Source organism: Mycena indigotica (genome assembly GCF_014461135.1).
Source record: "Mycena indigotica strain 171206Taipei chromosome Unknown Mind.scaff0001, whole genome shotgun sequence".
NCBI classification, from domain to species: domain Eukaryota; kingdom Fungi; phylum Basidiomycota; class Agaricomycetes; order Agaricales; family Mycenaceae; genus Mycena; species Mycena indigotica.
The window spans coordinates 5,211,086-5,225,466 of record NW_023503000.1 but is presented as its reverse complement, the minus strand read 5'-3'; the positions used below and the strand labels follow the sequence as shown (position 1 = coordinate 5,225,466).

The 14,381-nt window shown below is 50.9% G+C and overlaps 4 protein-coding genes across 4 annotated transcripts; 1 reads left to right on the top strand and 3 right to left on the bottom strand.

Annotated features, from left to right (window-relative positions):
• Positions 1–4,543: 4,543 nt before the first annotated feature.
• On the bottom strand, positions 4,544–5,164 carry MIND_00146200 (uncharacterized protein; the record flags this gene model as incomplete). Its single annotated transcript, XM_037358388.1, has 2 exons — positions 4,544–5,089; positions 5,138–5,164. 2 exons carry the CDS (start codon positions 5,162–5,164, stop codon positions 4,544–4,546), a joined length of 573 nt encoding a protein of 190 aa, XP_037226298.1.
• Positions 5,165–11,156: 5,992 nt separating this feature from the next.
• Positions 11,157–11,682, top strand: MIND_00146100 (uncharacterized protein; the record flags this gene model as incomplete). Its single annotated transcript, XM_037358387.1, has 3 exons — positions 11,157–11,233; positions 11,290–11,436; positions 11,493–11,682. The coding sequence occupies 3 exons, from the start codon at positions 11,157–11,159 to the stop codon at positions 11,680–11,682; spliced, it is 414 nt and encodes a 137-aa protein (XP_037226297.1).
• A 310-nt stretch (positions 11,683–11,992) lies between these two features.
• On the bottom strand, positions 11,993–13,039 carry MIND_00146000 (uncharacterized protein; the record flags this gene model as incomplete). The annotated part of the gene is made up of 2 exons (XM_037358386.1): positions 11,993–12,330; positions 12,382–13,039. 2 exons carry the CDS (start codon positions 13,037–13,039, stop codon positions 11,993–11,995), a joined length of 996 nt encoding a protein of 331 aa, XP_037226296.1.
• A 239-nt stretch (positions 13,040–13,278) lies between these two features.
• Positions 13,279–14,002, bottom strand: MIND_00145900 (uncharacterized protein; the record flags this gene model as incomplete). Its single annotated transcript, XM_037358385.1, has 4 exons — positions 13,279–13,505; positions 13,560–13,594; positions 13,644–13,720; positions 13,775–14,002. 4 exons carry the CDS (start codon positions 14,000–14,002, stop codon positions 13,279–13,281), a joined length of 567 nt encoding a protein of 188 aa, XP_037226295.1.
• Between the last annotated feature and the right edge of the window lie 379 nt (positions 14,003–14,381).

Genomic DNA, 14,381 nt, shown 5'->3' with positions numbered 1-14,381 from the left:
TCCGGTTGATCCCGTAGAGAGTTTCTTCTGCTGTAAGGGCAACCCCGGAGGCCTGAGATCAAGGTCCTAGCAGGGGAGGATCCAAAGCGTGAACATTGGTAAGCGAATACAAATGAAGCTGACCTAGCAGGGGAGGATCCAAAGAGAAGAAACTCTAAGGGTCCGCCTGCTAGGTAGCTGACTATATACTGCTTGTCCGTAGCTGCCGCTGTCGGGCACAGAAGGCCTGGGCGGCGTCGCAGGCGAGGTCCCAGGGCGACCGTCGGGAGGGCGTTGACGGATCGGTGATTGTGCGGGCGAGATGGAGGGCCGGACCGGAGACGGAACCGGAGTCGGACCGGAATCGGAGGCGTCTCCGAGGGGCCGAAAGGGAGGTTCCCCTGACACGAATGAGCAACGAATGAGATGGCATCCGTGGTCGTGTCATTTTGTGACCGTGACTCAATTTCGGTCTGAGACCGTAGGAGACCGTCTGACCCTGGCCTCACCTTTTCGTTTCCCCCCTCACTCGAATGCTCGCCGTATCAATGCTTGCTGGCGGCCTCGCTGTCGTTGGCATCTCCCCCAAGCCACGGCTCCATGGTGCCTAGTTGTCGATGACGCGTTGGCTCCACACGCTTAGTCGTCACCACTCTTTCGATACACCACAACTTGCTCTCCACCCAGCGATGGCCTCAGACCAGGAGGAGGAGTTTCAAGCCGAACTGCTCCAGCGAAAGGAACTGGGAAACGTCAGCAACATTCCAAACCGTCCCTCGACAGCCACAAAACATCTACAAACCGATATGTTGTCCAAATCGTGCAAGCGTCAACGCCGTCCACTGTGCTGGCTCTCCTCCACCTGAGCAGTTCAATGAAGAGCAACACAAGGGGGAGGGAAAGAAGGACCCCGAGTACGATGAGGAGGACTACGACGAGAGTAATGATGAGTCTGGGTGGAATGGGGAGATGGATGAGTACCGGGGGCTTCATGCGTGCTGCGCAGAAGTTCTTGTACACGAAGGGGCTTTGGGTCGAGGGAAAGAAAGTAGAGGGAAAGAAGACACTATTCATGACCCCGTTTGACGAGGAGTTCGATCCCAAGCAGCGGTTCAAGGATCGGGAAACGAAGCGGCAAGCCCAACTCCACGAAATTCTCCAGCTTCTACCACAGAAGTACGACCTCGATGATATGAAGACGCAAGATAGAGTCTCAGAGATGGTGCGTGGCCTACATTCCTCTTCTCAGTAGCTCATTGTTTTCAGTTTCTATATGCCTTGAATAAGTGGCGACCCAACCTCAGTCATCGTGTCCGACGGCGTTGCTGCCACCGATATCTTCGACTGTCGGGATATCGACCTTCGAACGCAACAGGCACGAATCAACATGTGGCAAGAGAAGATTGGCGGGCGGGTGGGTAGTGATAACCAACACCCCTGCTACAGCAGCCTCAACGCTCCGATCTTGCACGAAGACGAATCAGCTCAGTTTAATCTCAAGACTTTCCTGCTACATCCATGTCTCCTTCGTGTGGCGTCTGCATTGCCTATCTCATCTGCTCTTTCATTGACTTTTTTCAGCTCTATGCAGCTTTGATTCATGGCCCCTCGACAGCTGGTGCAATGAATGACCAGTATAAGTCGGCAAGTGCAGACAAGCCTGACGAAACCCCTCTCGTTGTTATTCCGCCACCCAACGATGACTTCGACATTGCTGCAATGCTTGACTTACAGGAAATCACTCCTGGTGGGATCGCACTTTCGGCTGTTATGGTGTGTCGTTTGCTTTCCATCTCACAGCACGCTGACAGATTCGACAGGCTATTTGGGCTCTCTCCCCTGACGAAACCTTCTCTGAAATTGGGCGACAGACGGGGATCGACTACGGCAAACGCTTCGAGGAGTATCTTGAAATCCTTGTCACTGGACAGCGCGAGCGAAGCCCCAGTATCCTCAACATATTCAAGGTCTGGAATGCGACTATATTCCCTCAATCAGGATACGGCCGCCGTGGAAAACATAGCACGGGGAATCAGGCAGCTCTCGCAGCACTGATGGCGGAGACATTGCCTTTTGAGGGCGGTTCACTGGAGCAGACATCTTGACTACCAGTAATATAATTGTAATCCAATTCTGTGTCTTCCTTTACATTCTGTTCAGCTTGTCAGTAGGAATTGGGCCGAATAAGGTCATATGCGGTCATATAAGCCCCACAAGGATGATGGTATATGGAGCTTGAGCACATCTCAATCCATGCCCGCGTAGTGTACTAGTAGTGTTCCCAGTTTCTCATTCTATTGTGCTCTGTTCAATTCTTACTGTCCTCTCAAGTCGAAGACTTCATAGACAATGCAATTGTGACTTAATAAGAACCATAGTACAAGGTACAGGATGAGTGAGAAATGGATATTTTTTTGAATATTTTATTCTCTGGGGCGGTTACTTATAAGCTCTGATAAGCCTCGTAAGGTCAGATAAGCTCTTAAAAGGTGGGTAAGACCCGATCTGTACATATCAGGATTTTTTCAAACCTGATATGCTACCCAAAACCTGATGAGCTTATATGACCTGATTCGGTCCAATACGGACTTATTAGCTATTTCTGAGTTTTCCGACAATGTGTCCTGGGGCATTTTCTACGCCACTGATGAGAAGGCTACCATCGTTGGCGGAATTAGGGCGGCGTTAACGTCAATCGATGGGCGGACCTCTTCAGCTCCGACCGCATATTAATTTTCATGTAAATCAGTCAATCTGTCTGGATATGCGGAAGCAAAGTGCCAAAGCTCGAGCCGTTGTTCTTTGGGGCCACTTACTTTGCGATCATTGTCTGCGGGCTCCTCGACGAGAGCAATGGTCGCTTAGGCCCCGGGAAGCTCCACTCAAGGCTTGTCCGAAATTTGAGGTTTTTGAGGGCGGAAAATGGCGATTTCCTTGTCCGAATTCAAGGTTTTTCAGGCGGAAATTTTGAAATCCTTGTCCGGTTTTGAGGTTTTTCAGGCTTCTTTCTGGTCAGACTGGTCAGTTCATTCCTTGGTTCACTCGGCTCACAGGAAAATATTCTTAGATGAAGGCAGGCACAATGTAAACTGCGCAATCTGTGCCTATCATCGCAAAGTAAAGTCGAAATTCTGACCCAAGTATCGAATTTGGTTGGTGCCATTTTCCCGCAAAATTTCCCCTTTTGGAAAGCACGTGATGACCCTTGTCCAATTTCAGGTTTTTGAGGCCCAAATCGTAAGGTTTTTGAGGCCAAAATTGCTGATTTTCTCGGACAAGGCTTTGGTGGAGCTTCCCGGGGCCTGGTCGCTTTTCAAACGTTAAAAACTCTGCTTCAAGTACTTAGCCTCAAAAAAGGCCCAAGTACCTCGGCTAATCACAAGCTACCGCAATCGCAAGCATCTAACCAGTGATGCGCGACCTTGGAACGCATGCTGCATACAAACAAGAAAGCAGATCTCAGCGACCATTTTGCTTCGATTTATTCCCCTGCTCTCGCCTTAGCAGCAATCACAGGCTGCCACAATCTCCTCGAGATCGCTCAATAAGCCCAAAGCAATCTCGCGAGTCGCTTGTTGGGGCTTTCGGAACACCCTTCGATTCAGTGGATCTGTGAAATGCGCATACACGCGAACGGCTCTGTTTACTCAACCTGGTACTGCAACAGCATCGCTATCGAGAACTTGCAAGTTGGCATGATTACACTAGTGCTTGGGGAAATTTAGCTTATACGAACACTCGACGTTCTTCACTTTATCGAGTATGTTGCACGATGAAACTGGATTTGCACGTCAACGACAACTGAGCTTGGACTCAGACTAGTAGCTGCAGAACTTGAAATTCGTGTGATGTACCTTCCAGCTGGAGCATCATCACCATCTCGGGCTTGCCCTCCATCCCCTCGAGTCTGGCGCAATCTCCGGCAACGATCTCGTCGTATTCAATGTTGTGGAGGGTGAGATATTGGTTTCAAGCCTGTCAACCTTCTCCTCGAGTTTGGACTCACTCCAGTCCCTTCACCGAGTCATGAGCGTTTCAATAACATGGCGAGGTTGTTGCCTTTACCCATTTGTTTTGCACAATTTGTCAATTAAGTGATCAAGTTTCTAATCCACTTTCGTTTGACTGTTTCTGCCGAATTTGCGGAGGTGACAACGGAGAACCTAGCATTTTCAAGTTCTCGGCGACACGGGAAGTGTCCAGAAAGCGCAAACACACAGCGAATTGGTGGTGGGGCGTTCATAGTCATAGCGAGCTCAAAGACAGGCAAAAAAAGTAGTCAAAGTTAGGATTATAGAGCTCAGCTTTGCGCTCCTTCACAGGTTGGGTATGTAGGCTCAGGCTTTGGGACGGGGACAGTGTAAGCAATTGCGAAGTTGACGACTTGCAATTGTATTTTGTGGGTTCAGAGTCAGCTTTGTCGACTCCGCGTCAAGCTCAAGATCCTCGAGGGCTGATTTGGCTGCAAGAAAGAGCGGAGAGTCTGTGGTGGTATGACCTCAAGGACAAACGCGTTGCGTCACGGTCACGAGTGAAATGTATGTAGTCAACAATTCGAGTCTTCCTATTGAAACCTAGGAGCGATATTATAGTCGGTGTCTGCGTCAGACAAGAGGGTACTTGTGTCGAGGTACCACTGCGGCTTCGGTACATCTTCCCACCCAAGCTCCTTGTAAATCTCGGCTGCTATGCGTGCGATATCATCCACCCACAGCGGCTTCTGGGGAGTCCGTGCCCTCTTCGACGAATACACGCGGAAAATCTGAAAAATGTTGCACGAATAATCGTGGTCAACGCGCGAAATCCCCAAGTCGTTATAATGGGGACTCTCTCGGAAAACATCCGCGTCAACAGAGTCGGCTATATATTTCAGGACAGCGCCAATTGGACGCCAGATAGTTTTATCGCGGAGTTCAGCATAAGGAATCTTGGACTGCATTTCGTCGAGTTTGTCGAGTGTGGGTTTGGCGTCGTCGCTCTTGTGGCGGAATGCAAAGCCGTAGACGAAGTTCGGCAGGGGGTAGCCTTTCATCTGCTGCGAACAAGGATAATATTCGGTCGGGAGCTCATCGAAGGGTTGGTTCTGTCGCATGTACTTCAGGGTTAATTTCTGTGCATTTGATGAGCAAAAGGATGGAGAGCGCCAAGAAGGAGATACGTGATTATAGGACGGATTCAGAGGCATTGACGTCGACGGCCGTGCTTGAATGAGGGAAGTAATTTTAGGAAAAAAACTCGAAGAAGCACAACCTCGGCACGGAAAGGTCTCTGGAGATTCAGAGGCTGAATTGTCGCTGATCTGGATGGGTTCAGTATGTTAAAGTAGAGAACGAGAGAAAAGTCGGGAGTCAAAAGCAAGTCGGAGTTGGTAATCCCACAATGCGAACCAAGGAGTGATGAAGTGCGCTGAGGTCCGTTCCAGCAACTATTCAGTTGGAGTCGGACTGTAAAATTGGCCTGAGATGGTGATAGTTAAGTGAGAGTGGCGACCGACAACAGATTATGTAAGCTCAAAAGCTTGCCAAAAACCTCGTTCAAGTGCAATACACACTTCTCAGTCTGCAGTATATATACCGCCTGGTGCTTAACGACACACCTGTCCACACACACTCTCCCGTTGAATTCTCTACCATATCTCCTCCAAAGTCAGAGTGGCTCGATTCGTCTTCAACTCGATCGAATCGCTGCAAGGAAGTAAACAACGCACCTGTGAAGGGACGGTTGGTGGTCAATCCGTGAGTTTACTCCTCTTCCGTTTGCCCACAACATCGAAGTCGAGCTCACAATCTCTCAGTCTATAAATCGCTGGAACTAATACATTCATTGAAGTCTCTAAATCCAATTAACGTGCGATTGGTCGACCCGAAGGTCTTAAGCCCAAGGCCCACGACAAGGGTGCACGAGGGCTGGTAACCCTTCCTCAGGAACAGCAACGACGGCTCACATTGTCCGCGGCTAACTAGACTCAAATCGTCAGCAGTTGAAAGGACGAGAACGATGAAGCTTACCAGAGGGGAGTGCCAACTCGCTGTGTACTGGAGTACTCGAGAACGCCGGGTCCGCCGTGTGCCCCGAGCGACCGTGAGGCCCCCAGGGGACATTCCCGACGTCAAGAATCACCTCCTGGCCCGGTCTGCGAATAAATCAAGTCAGAACAAAACGAACATCGAAATGAAAGGGGACATACACGACTTGCAAACGACCAGACGGTGTCGCTCAGACTCCGGTAGGCAATTTCGCCAACCAACCACCCGCACAACCAAGCTTTTCTCCAGGCAGCCGGCTACACAGGATACTCGGTCAGGATCGTAAACAGGTGGAGATTGACGATCCGGTTGGACGAGGGCTCAGTGCTATACCCGGAATCGGAATTTCCTAACCCACGGTTAAAGCAAGGACCCAGTCCCCAACATTGACCATGGCCCGAGTACCCATCCGCTTGCAATGAGTGACGCATCCACGCCGCCAAAGCATAGACCGCAAGTCCCGAGCTCACGGGTGTTGGCCGGTCCGTCCCGAAATCTGACCGTTGTCGCGTACCTGAAAAGAGAACAGAAACCCAACCCAACGCTGCCAACTTGCAATGGCCTACGTTCTTGTCGCTCGGGCAGTATCGCCACCCACCACTGGTCGGGCTATTCTGGTTCTCGCGGCAGCCGGTTCTACACGCGATACTGGGACTAGACACCGACGAATGGGAGTCTGCGAGCCGGTTGGACGAGGGCTCGACGCTAGACCCGGAGTCGGAATTTCCTAACCCACGGTTAAAGCAAAGGCCCAGTCCCCGAGGTTGACAACGAGAACCCGTTCGCTCACAACAAGAGACGTTCGCAACGCCTAATGAAGTATAACGCCTTAATCTCGTTGTGCCGCGGCCGGTCCCTTGTGACGAAAATGATGACAAAACCTGTGGAAGGTTAGTCGTCTCTCTGGGGGCCCCCATAATTTTACCATAGAGCTTGCTGGGCCTTTATACTTTTCGTCTCAAACAAGCCGCATGTGATCGCGGAGCGGGTATTAGTTCGGATATGGCGGATGCATCCAAGACAGCTGGAGCTTCTTGAGACAGATTTTTCGGCCGAAACTTTCTTTGTGGAAGTACCAGGTGAGTCAAGGGGTTTACACACACCCGAGCTAGATGCTAATGTCCTCGTTGGTGACCTTCTTGAGTTGCATTCAACGGACCTGGGATTGTCTCTCCGAGTCTATTTGCTCAGTATTTTCCATCCACTGCGCCGAATTCCTTGACTATATCCATTCGCTGGCTTGACCTGCTTTCACGCTAGATCTTCTTCTCACACTTCAATTGACTGCTTTCCGACCGTCAAAACCTCTGCATCAAGGAGCCTACGACTCTGAACAACCGCAACAAAGGCTGAAGTATCTCGGCTCAGGCTAATCACAAGTCACTGCAATCACAAGCATCCAGCTGATGCGCGGCGTTCGAAGTTGGAACGCATAAAAACGCAAAGAAACTCTCAACGGCCATTTTTTATTCAACCTTTGACTCGGATGCTCCCCTGCTTCTGCCAGCGCAGCAGTTGCACGACCTTCTTAGGCTACTCGACCTCTACAAACTCCTTGATCGCTCAATATTCTCTTCAACAACCAATATTTTGTACTACATCGTTAACTCGAGCCTATTCTTAACAAGGGCTTTCGGGAACACTCTCAAATTCAATAGATCCATGTTACAGCCTGACAGCATTCTAAGCATGTTCGGCGCCATAATCAGTCAATGTTCTTGAATGTAGTGCTTACCTTACACTGACGCTCGAGGTTCTTCACTTTTTTGTTACACAATGAAACCGGATTCGCCTGTCAACGACATAACTGAGCTTGGACTCGGGACTACTAGTAGCTATGAAAATTTGTGTCGGTAACGATCACCACAGTACCCCTTAAGCTTGCCCTCCTCCAAATCAAGATCATACAAACTGCAGGTCAGCGTGAGTAGCGACGACAGCTGCTGTTCCATTATCATCACTTTGTTGTCCTGACCCATCTGGCTCGAGTTCAGATGATGATTTTGTCGAGTTGGAGTTCATGGATGGGGAAGGGGTATATTTGTTTCGAGATGGCGGACCCTTGCCTCAAGCTTCTGCACTTGGCCCCCCAAATTTTTCTGTTGAGTCTTCAATGCGTCGATGTCGTGGCGCATCCCCCGGACTTCGTCGGTCAGGCTTGTAAGTGCATTATTGACTTTTGCCAATGTCTCGTCACGTCTGCAGCTGGGATCGTCGGGGTAACAGCAAACGACCTTTTATCTCATCAGCGACAGAGAGTGTTTGGCAGGACATGCATATGCACAAGGAGTTGGTGGTGGGGGTGCTTATGGCAAGAGCGAAGGACGATGCTGCCGCACCATATCGACCCATTCCTTGGATTACTTCCTTTCTTCTTTTCAGCTCCCAATTTGCGCTATTTAAGCTTTGACATTTGGGTCCTCCTATTGTAGCGATCAAGGGGCAATCAATTCATCCATTTTTTGATCCAGGCTATGGTATGTTGTTGCAAAAAACACATTCAATACTTATAATCCCTACAGGAAACATAGTTGAACCCGACTCTACGCCGCCGCCCTGAGCACCACCGGCTGGGAGGGCAATATACTAAAGGAAAGCACAAGCACAGACGATATAATAACAATAATAATGGCAAAGGTCCCACGCGGGGCACGCCAACTAAAATGCAGTTATATTGGAGTAGATAATGGTTACCATACATATAAGTAAAGGCCAAATAACGGGATTCAAAAAAAAAACTCCTTAATCAGCGCGAACCCGCACGCTTTCCGATTCGAGACTACTGCGGTAATTCTATTCCCTTCCCCACCATATTCAGGCACGAGGAGCGGCCGTCGATCACTGGCAACTTTTCTCAAAGGTCTTCAAAAGTTGAAAGATGCGAAAAGTCTACTCCAAGACTCTCGTCGTTGTGCCAGAATCTTGCAAGTAAAGAACCTTTTGATCGGCCCGTCTGCCAATGGTGGCTGTTGCTAATCTTCCTCTGCACAATGATGCTCAAACCAGCTGAAGTATTCTGAACGAGCCAGGCGAGGGCGTGGTCGATTGCGCGGGAGGAAGCAAACAGTGGAGGGGTTCAAGTTGAGGTAGAGCACATAACCCTAGTCGATGGATGAGCGATGCTTTCTTGAGACGACAGCTGCAGTTCGTTCGACTAGCAATGCCTGGTAATGTCCGGTCAGCCATCTAAAGCTAACATCGCAGTCGTCATGAGCAAGAACGATTTAATAATTTGGATATCTCGCCGAAATACCTTTCCAACTACCACAATAATCTTTGACGGTTTGGATTGACATAGTTGTTGAATTAAACAAGTATAGCATTCGTTAAGGTATTGGCACAGGTCAGGTAAACAAGCCAATTCAAGCAGATGGAGACTTACCGGAACCACCTGACAAGAGTGAACATCGACTCGGACACTTGAAAACAATTGAAACTTACCTGACACAGTACCAAAACAAAAACAAAAAAGAAGAAGGGAAAACGGGAACCACCCGCAACCGAAAGAAGAATCCAGAGTTGGTGAGACTCTGAGATGGGAACCACCCACCAGCGATGCCGCAAAGGTGGTGAGCCTCCGCCAAACGCTTAATCAGCCTTCCATCTTCTGACTCGATGGGCCCTGCCGGAGAGTTGGCACGATCGACATCGCCCGTGCTCCTTTGAGCCGAAGCAACAAAGAAGCCAGTGGCGAGGAACCGTCCTCGTCGTCCCGGTCATCCTCGAGTAGTCCCAAGCGCCCCTACAGACCGAGGGAAGTTGCAAATAGCAAGAGCAGCGATAGCTGAGATTATGATCGTATAGGATCCTTCACGGGGGCGTAACTTTGACCGTGGTGCCGCATGGTCTGGCGGTGCAGAACGGATTATTCGTCTGCTTCCTCGGGATTGCGAGGCGCACTGGTCGTGCGAAGCACTTGTTGTGCTAGCGGTATGATTTTTCCCGCTTTGTCTTGCGTACTGCATAGGACAGTCGCTGTACTGACGACTTGAGCCTGGATTGGCTCGCGACTCTAGACTGGTCGCTTCCCGACACGTACTGGTCGGCCCGACATTGTACAAGTCGGTATTCGCATTACACGCGCTTCAATCCCAAGAGAGTTGGCACGCTACCAAAGGCCAATCGTACCCTCAAAGGACCGGGTTCGGCAGGGTAGTGTCCTTGTCGCCTTGGGCAGTGGACGGTGCCACTGACTGAGCCACCAGCGTACGATGTAGTGGTGCAGGGACAAGAAAAGTCAAAAACGTGACCCGCTAATCGCACAACTTTCTACAACCAATCTACAACTCACCATTCAGAAATTGCTAGCGCTCATCTCCAAAGAACAGTTTCCCGTGGAAGGCTGCATAACTGTAAACCGCAGCAAGCTATTGCCCTCGAGTTTTCATTCACTCGCGGACTCTATGCTCACTCGGCTGAAATTGTACCCGGCCGCGGGGCCCGACATTGCGGACTTTGCCTCTCGAATGCTCAGGACATCTTCTCAACGCATTCAAATGCTAACCGTCACCCTATTCTTCAAGATACCTGCTTTTCAACTTTTCCTGTTGACTCTACAGATTCTTTCAAGCACTGACACGATAAACGGCTTGAAGTAACTAATAGTAAAATAAAATACAACAAGACTCTGGGCTGTGCACCATCCCAAGATGTGGTCCCAAGGCACGACGTTGACTGGGCTGGTAGTTTGCGGGCGGCAGCAGTCGTGTTGAGCGTGCACCGTGGTGGCGGCAGCAAGAGTGTCGAGCCGCGAGCGGCAGCGTGGCGGCGAGAGTTGGCGGTCGTGAGCCCGGGGCAGCGCTGTTGCCCAGTTGTGAGGTAGATGGTGCAGGTCCGGACGCAGGCCGACACACCGCCGGGCCTACATCGTAGTGGTCGCTGAGCAGAAGCAAAAGATGGCCGCGAAGAGGCTTCTTGATTTACCTTAGCCCATTTGCGGAAGGTGTCCGCAACTTGCGTCTTGAAAATCAAAAAGGAAATTCTAATCAACTTGAATGGCTACAGTACAAAAACAAAAATAAAGAAGTAAGCCTCCTCTATACTACACAGCTTTACTCCTCCTTCTCCTCAGGAGTCTCAAAGGGTAGAAGCTTAAAAGCGAAGCTTCCATTGGGGCCCGAAAAGAAGTCAGCTCAAAAACTCATATAAGAAATGGGTCACTATGGAGCACCATTGTCTCCAACCAAGACTGACGCCCTCCCCACAACCACACCCAATATCACTCCCTTGTACGTCGTCCCTCAGTTTCCACAATGTGCCGCTGCTGCTGACACTCAAATACCAGATCTCCGAGTCTGGCTGGCCTCCAAACAGCCATACTCCAGCTAGTCTCGACGGTGGACACTTTGCGTGCAGAACTGAAGAATGAAATTGCTGAGATCAAAACCGACATGGCTGCATTACGCAAGGATGTTAGCGACCTCCAACACCAGTGAGTGTGCATCGTGACTTGACTCGAGGACAACGTTACCAACCTCTCTGGCGCAGGGTTCAAGGGCTTGAAACCCAGCAACACATATTGGCCCAAAGGGTCACCAGCCTCGAGGTGGCCCAGGCACACATGTCCTCATCGTCGTCTTCGGGGTCCAATCATACACAAGCATCATCGGACATTGCATCGGGAGATAGTGCTGCAGAAGATGTGACGGCCTCTCATGCTGCTCATATTCAAGTCTGAGTGTATTATGTACGACCTTCTTCATGCAATCCAGACTGCGCATAGTAAAATAAATTCATCGAGACTCTGGGCTGTGCACCATCTTTTGCCATTACAATTATTTAACCAAGATACCCTACCCGCCGTCGCACACCAACAACTCCCAGAGAGCATGACTGCTACGCTGCCACCCACACCAGCAGACTGACGACCAGCCAACCGCCTTCGCAAAATGCCAACGGCTTTCAAAAGCGGGTCAAAATGCGCAGAAAGTCGAGTGCCCGAGGACTCTGCGAGTGAAGTCATGTCTGACAGAATCTTGCGCGAAACCTCAAGCAAAGAACCCCTTGGTCAGATCGTCTCGCCAGGTGCTTGCCCGCCCGTCGATGGTGACGTCGCTGTTGCTGATCTTCCTCTGCACGACAATGCTGGGGACCACCGAGTACGCCCGGACCAGCCTGTTCTGGACGAGCCAAGCGAGAGCGTGGTCGATTGCGCGGGAATAAGCAAATGGCGGATGGGTGAGGTAGAGCAGGAGTCGCAGTGCGCCAGTGGGGGAGACAGCATATGCGTGGGTGCATAGTGGCGCGTTTGAGGGGTGTAGACGGACGAGAGATGGTTCTTGAGAAGGGAGGGGTGGGAAATACGATTCATTTGACCAGCAATGCCCTGTTTATCGCATGTCAGCCCATATAAACTCGAGATCGGAGACTAACACACCGAGGTACAGTATGTCCCAATCCAAAGGCAACGAGCTCCACACAGAACGCAACCGCTCTGAAATATCAACTTCCATGTCAACGTCGTCTTCGAGGATGAGAGTGGGTTGTGAAACAGCACGCTTGATGGCAGAGAGATGTGAGTGCCAGCAGGCGACACGGTTGCGAGTGAGGACGCGGTAGTGCTTGAGGGCGGGCGAGTAGGGCTCGACAGTAAAGTCTTCAGTGGCGCAAGTGAGTGGCGGGGCGGGGTCAGGTAGACTGAACACGGGACTGATGTCGTCGAATGGACTGGACTCGAGTTGCGTAGGCCAGGAAAATGGGAGCGCCACCGTGCTGTCGCTGTCGTAGTAAAAGTCCTTGAATGCAGCCGCGCGGATCGCTTGCACTGTTTGGAGAAGCTGGACAGAGAGTGAGCTTGTGTGATCTTCGGCGGGAAGGTATGTCCAGTAGGCAAGCCTGAGACCGGAACGAAGGATTTCCATTTGTCGACGACGGTCGTATCGCCTGGCGAGGTTGATAACGAGTGTTTGCGAAGGAATGGGGAGGAGTTGCTTTTGATGTCGGCTGTTTGCGAAGAGAAGAATTGGGTTGTTCGACACGAGAATGCAGAGAATACTGAGCGCGAGGAGGACAGTGAAGAGTGTCCGAGGGAACATCGAGCATCTGTGACGACCGTGACATCATAATGTTCGATCATCAGTCGGCCCGGATTTGCCGGAAACCGCGATCCACTCGCAATCCTCAAGAAAATTGTGAAGAAAATTAAATGGTTCGCATTAAATGTCCCAACAGATCCCAAAGGAAGAGAGTAACTAAGTTGTATGTACTCGGGAGCTGAAAATGCCCAACAGCTGCCAAATACGTCGACAGATTGTCCGTGGTATGATTCGAGTATCTAGGCGGTGGGCTTTTTCTTGCAGTAGCCGTACGACTGGGTGATGAAGTTGGGCTGGCCGTTGGACTGGGTCTGGCCACCGCAGTTGTCTGCCGAGCTCGCGGGGAGGCACTTGCTGAAGAGCGAACAGGTAAGCTGCGTGCTGTCGCCTTTGACGTCGGCGTTGTTGTCGTGGTATGCATTGGCAAAGGTGCAGCCGCTGACGGTGTCGCACATGGCCTGGCAGTCTGCAGACACATCGATCAGTTCAGTTTGTCCTTGGAATATATAGAAGAACGAACCCGCAACGGTATCGACGAGGCCATAGGTCATGTAGCTATCATCCTGAGCTGCGCAGGTCAGGTTGGAGAAGGTGGGGGGTGTACTCTGGGGGCGGGGTGTGGGGGTGCTTGGGTGGGCACTGGAGGCAGAAGGGGAAGAGCTTCAACAGATCACAGAAGAGCTGGATCAAACACATTAGTGAAATATTCCCTGAAGTTTAGTGAAAGTTGCTGACCCCTTCGAGGATGCAGCCAAGCCCAACAGGGGGAGTACCACTGCCGTAATACCAGCCAGGGTTGGCGCCGACGACCCATGGCGGATTCGGGGCACCGTAGTGTGGCGCAGTCAACAACAACGCGTTGGAGATCGAGTTGCTCGTGACCGTGAAGGTCGCGTTTTGTGCGGAGACAGAAGCACCCGTCGCAAGAACGGTGAGAGCAGCAAAGGCAGTCGTGAAGCGCATTTTTCCGAGTGTGAAGAAACTGTGAGTGTCTGTCGAGTTGGTAGAGCCCACGGTTTTCCAGAGGCCTGCCAGTCCATGCTTTTATATGTCTTTCTCTGTGTTCGCATCTGTTGCAAACAGAGAAAAAAACGCGCGCGAGCGTCACTGTGGCCTGACATGTGGCTGGCAGCGGATGCCGGGTGAAACGGCACTTCGTAGGAATAAGAAGAGCACAGGCGGAAAAAGATAGATGGACGGACGGCAAGATCTTTCCGAGGACGACACCAACAGCAGAAATGCACTTCGGAAGGGCTGTAAAGCGGCTCGGCATGACTCGCGACCATACTGTAACAGCAGCGGCACAACGTTTGTTTTCCAATGTGCATCGTAGATAAAATCA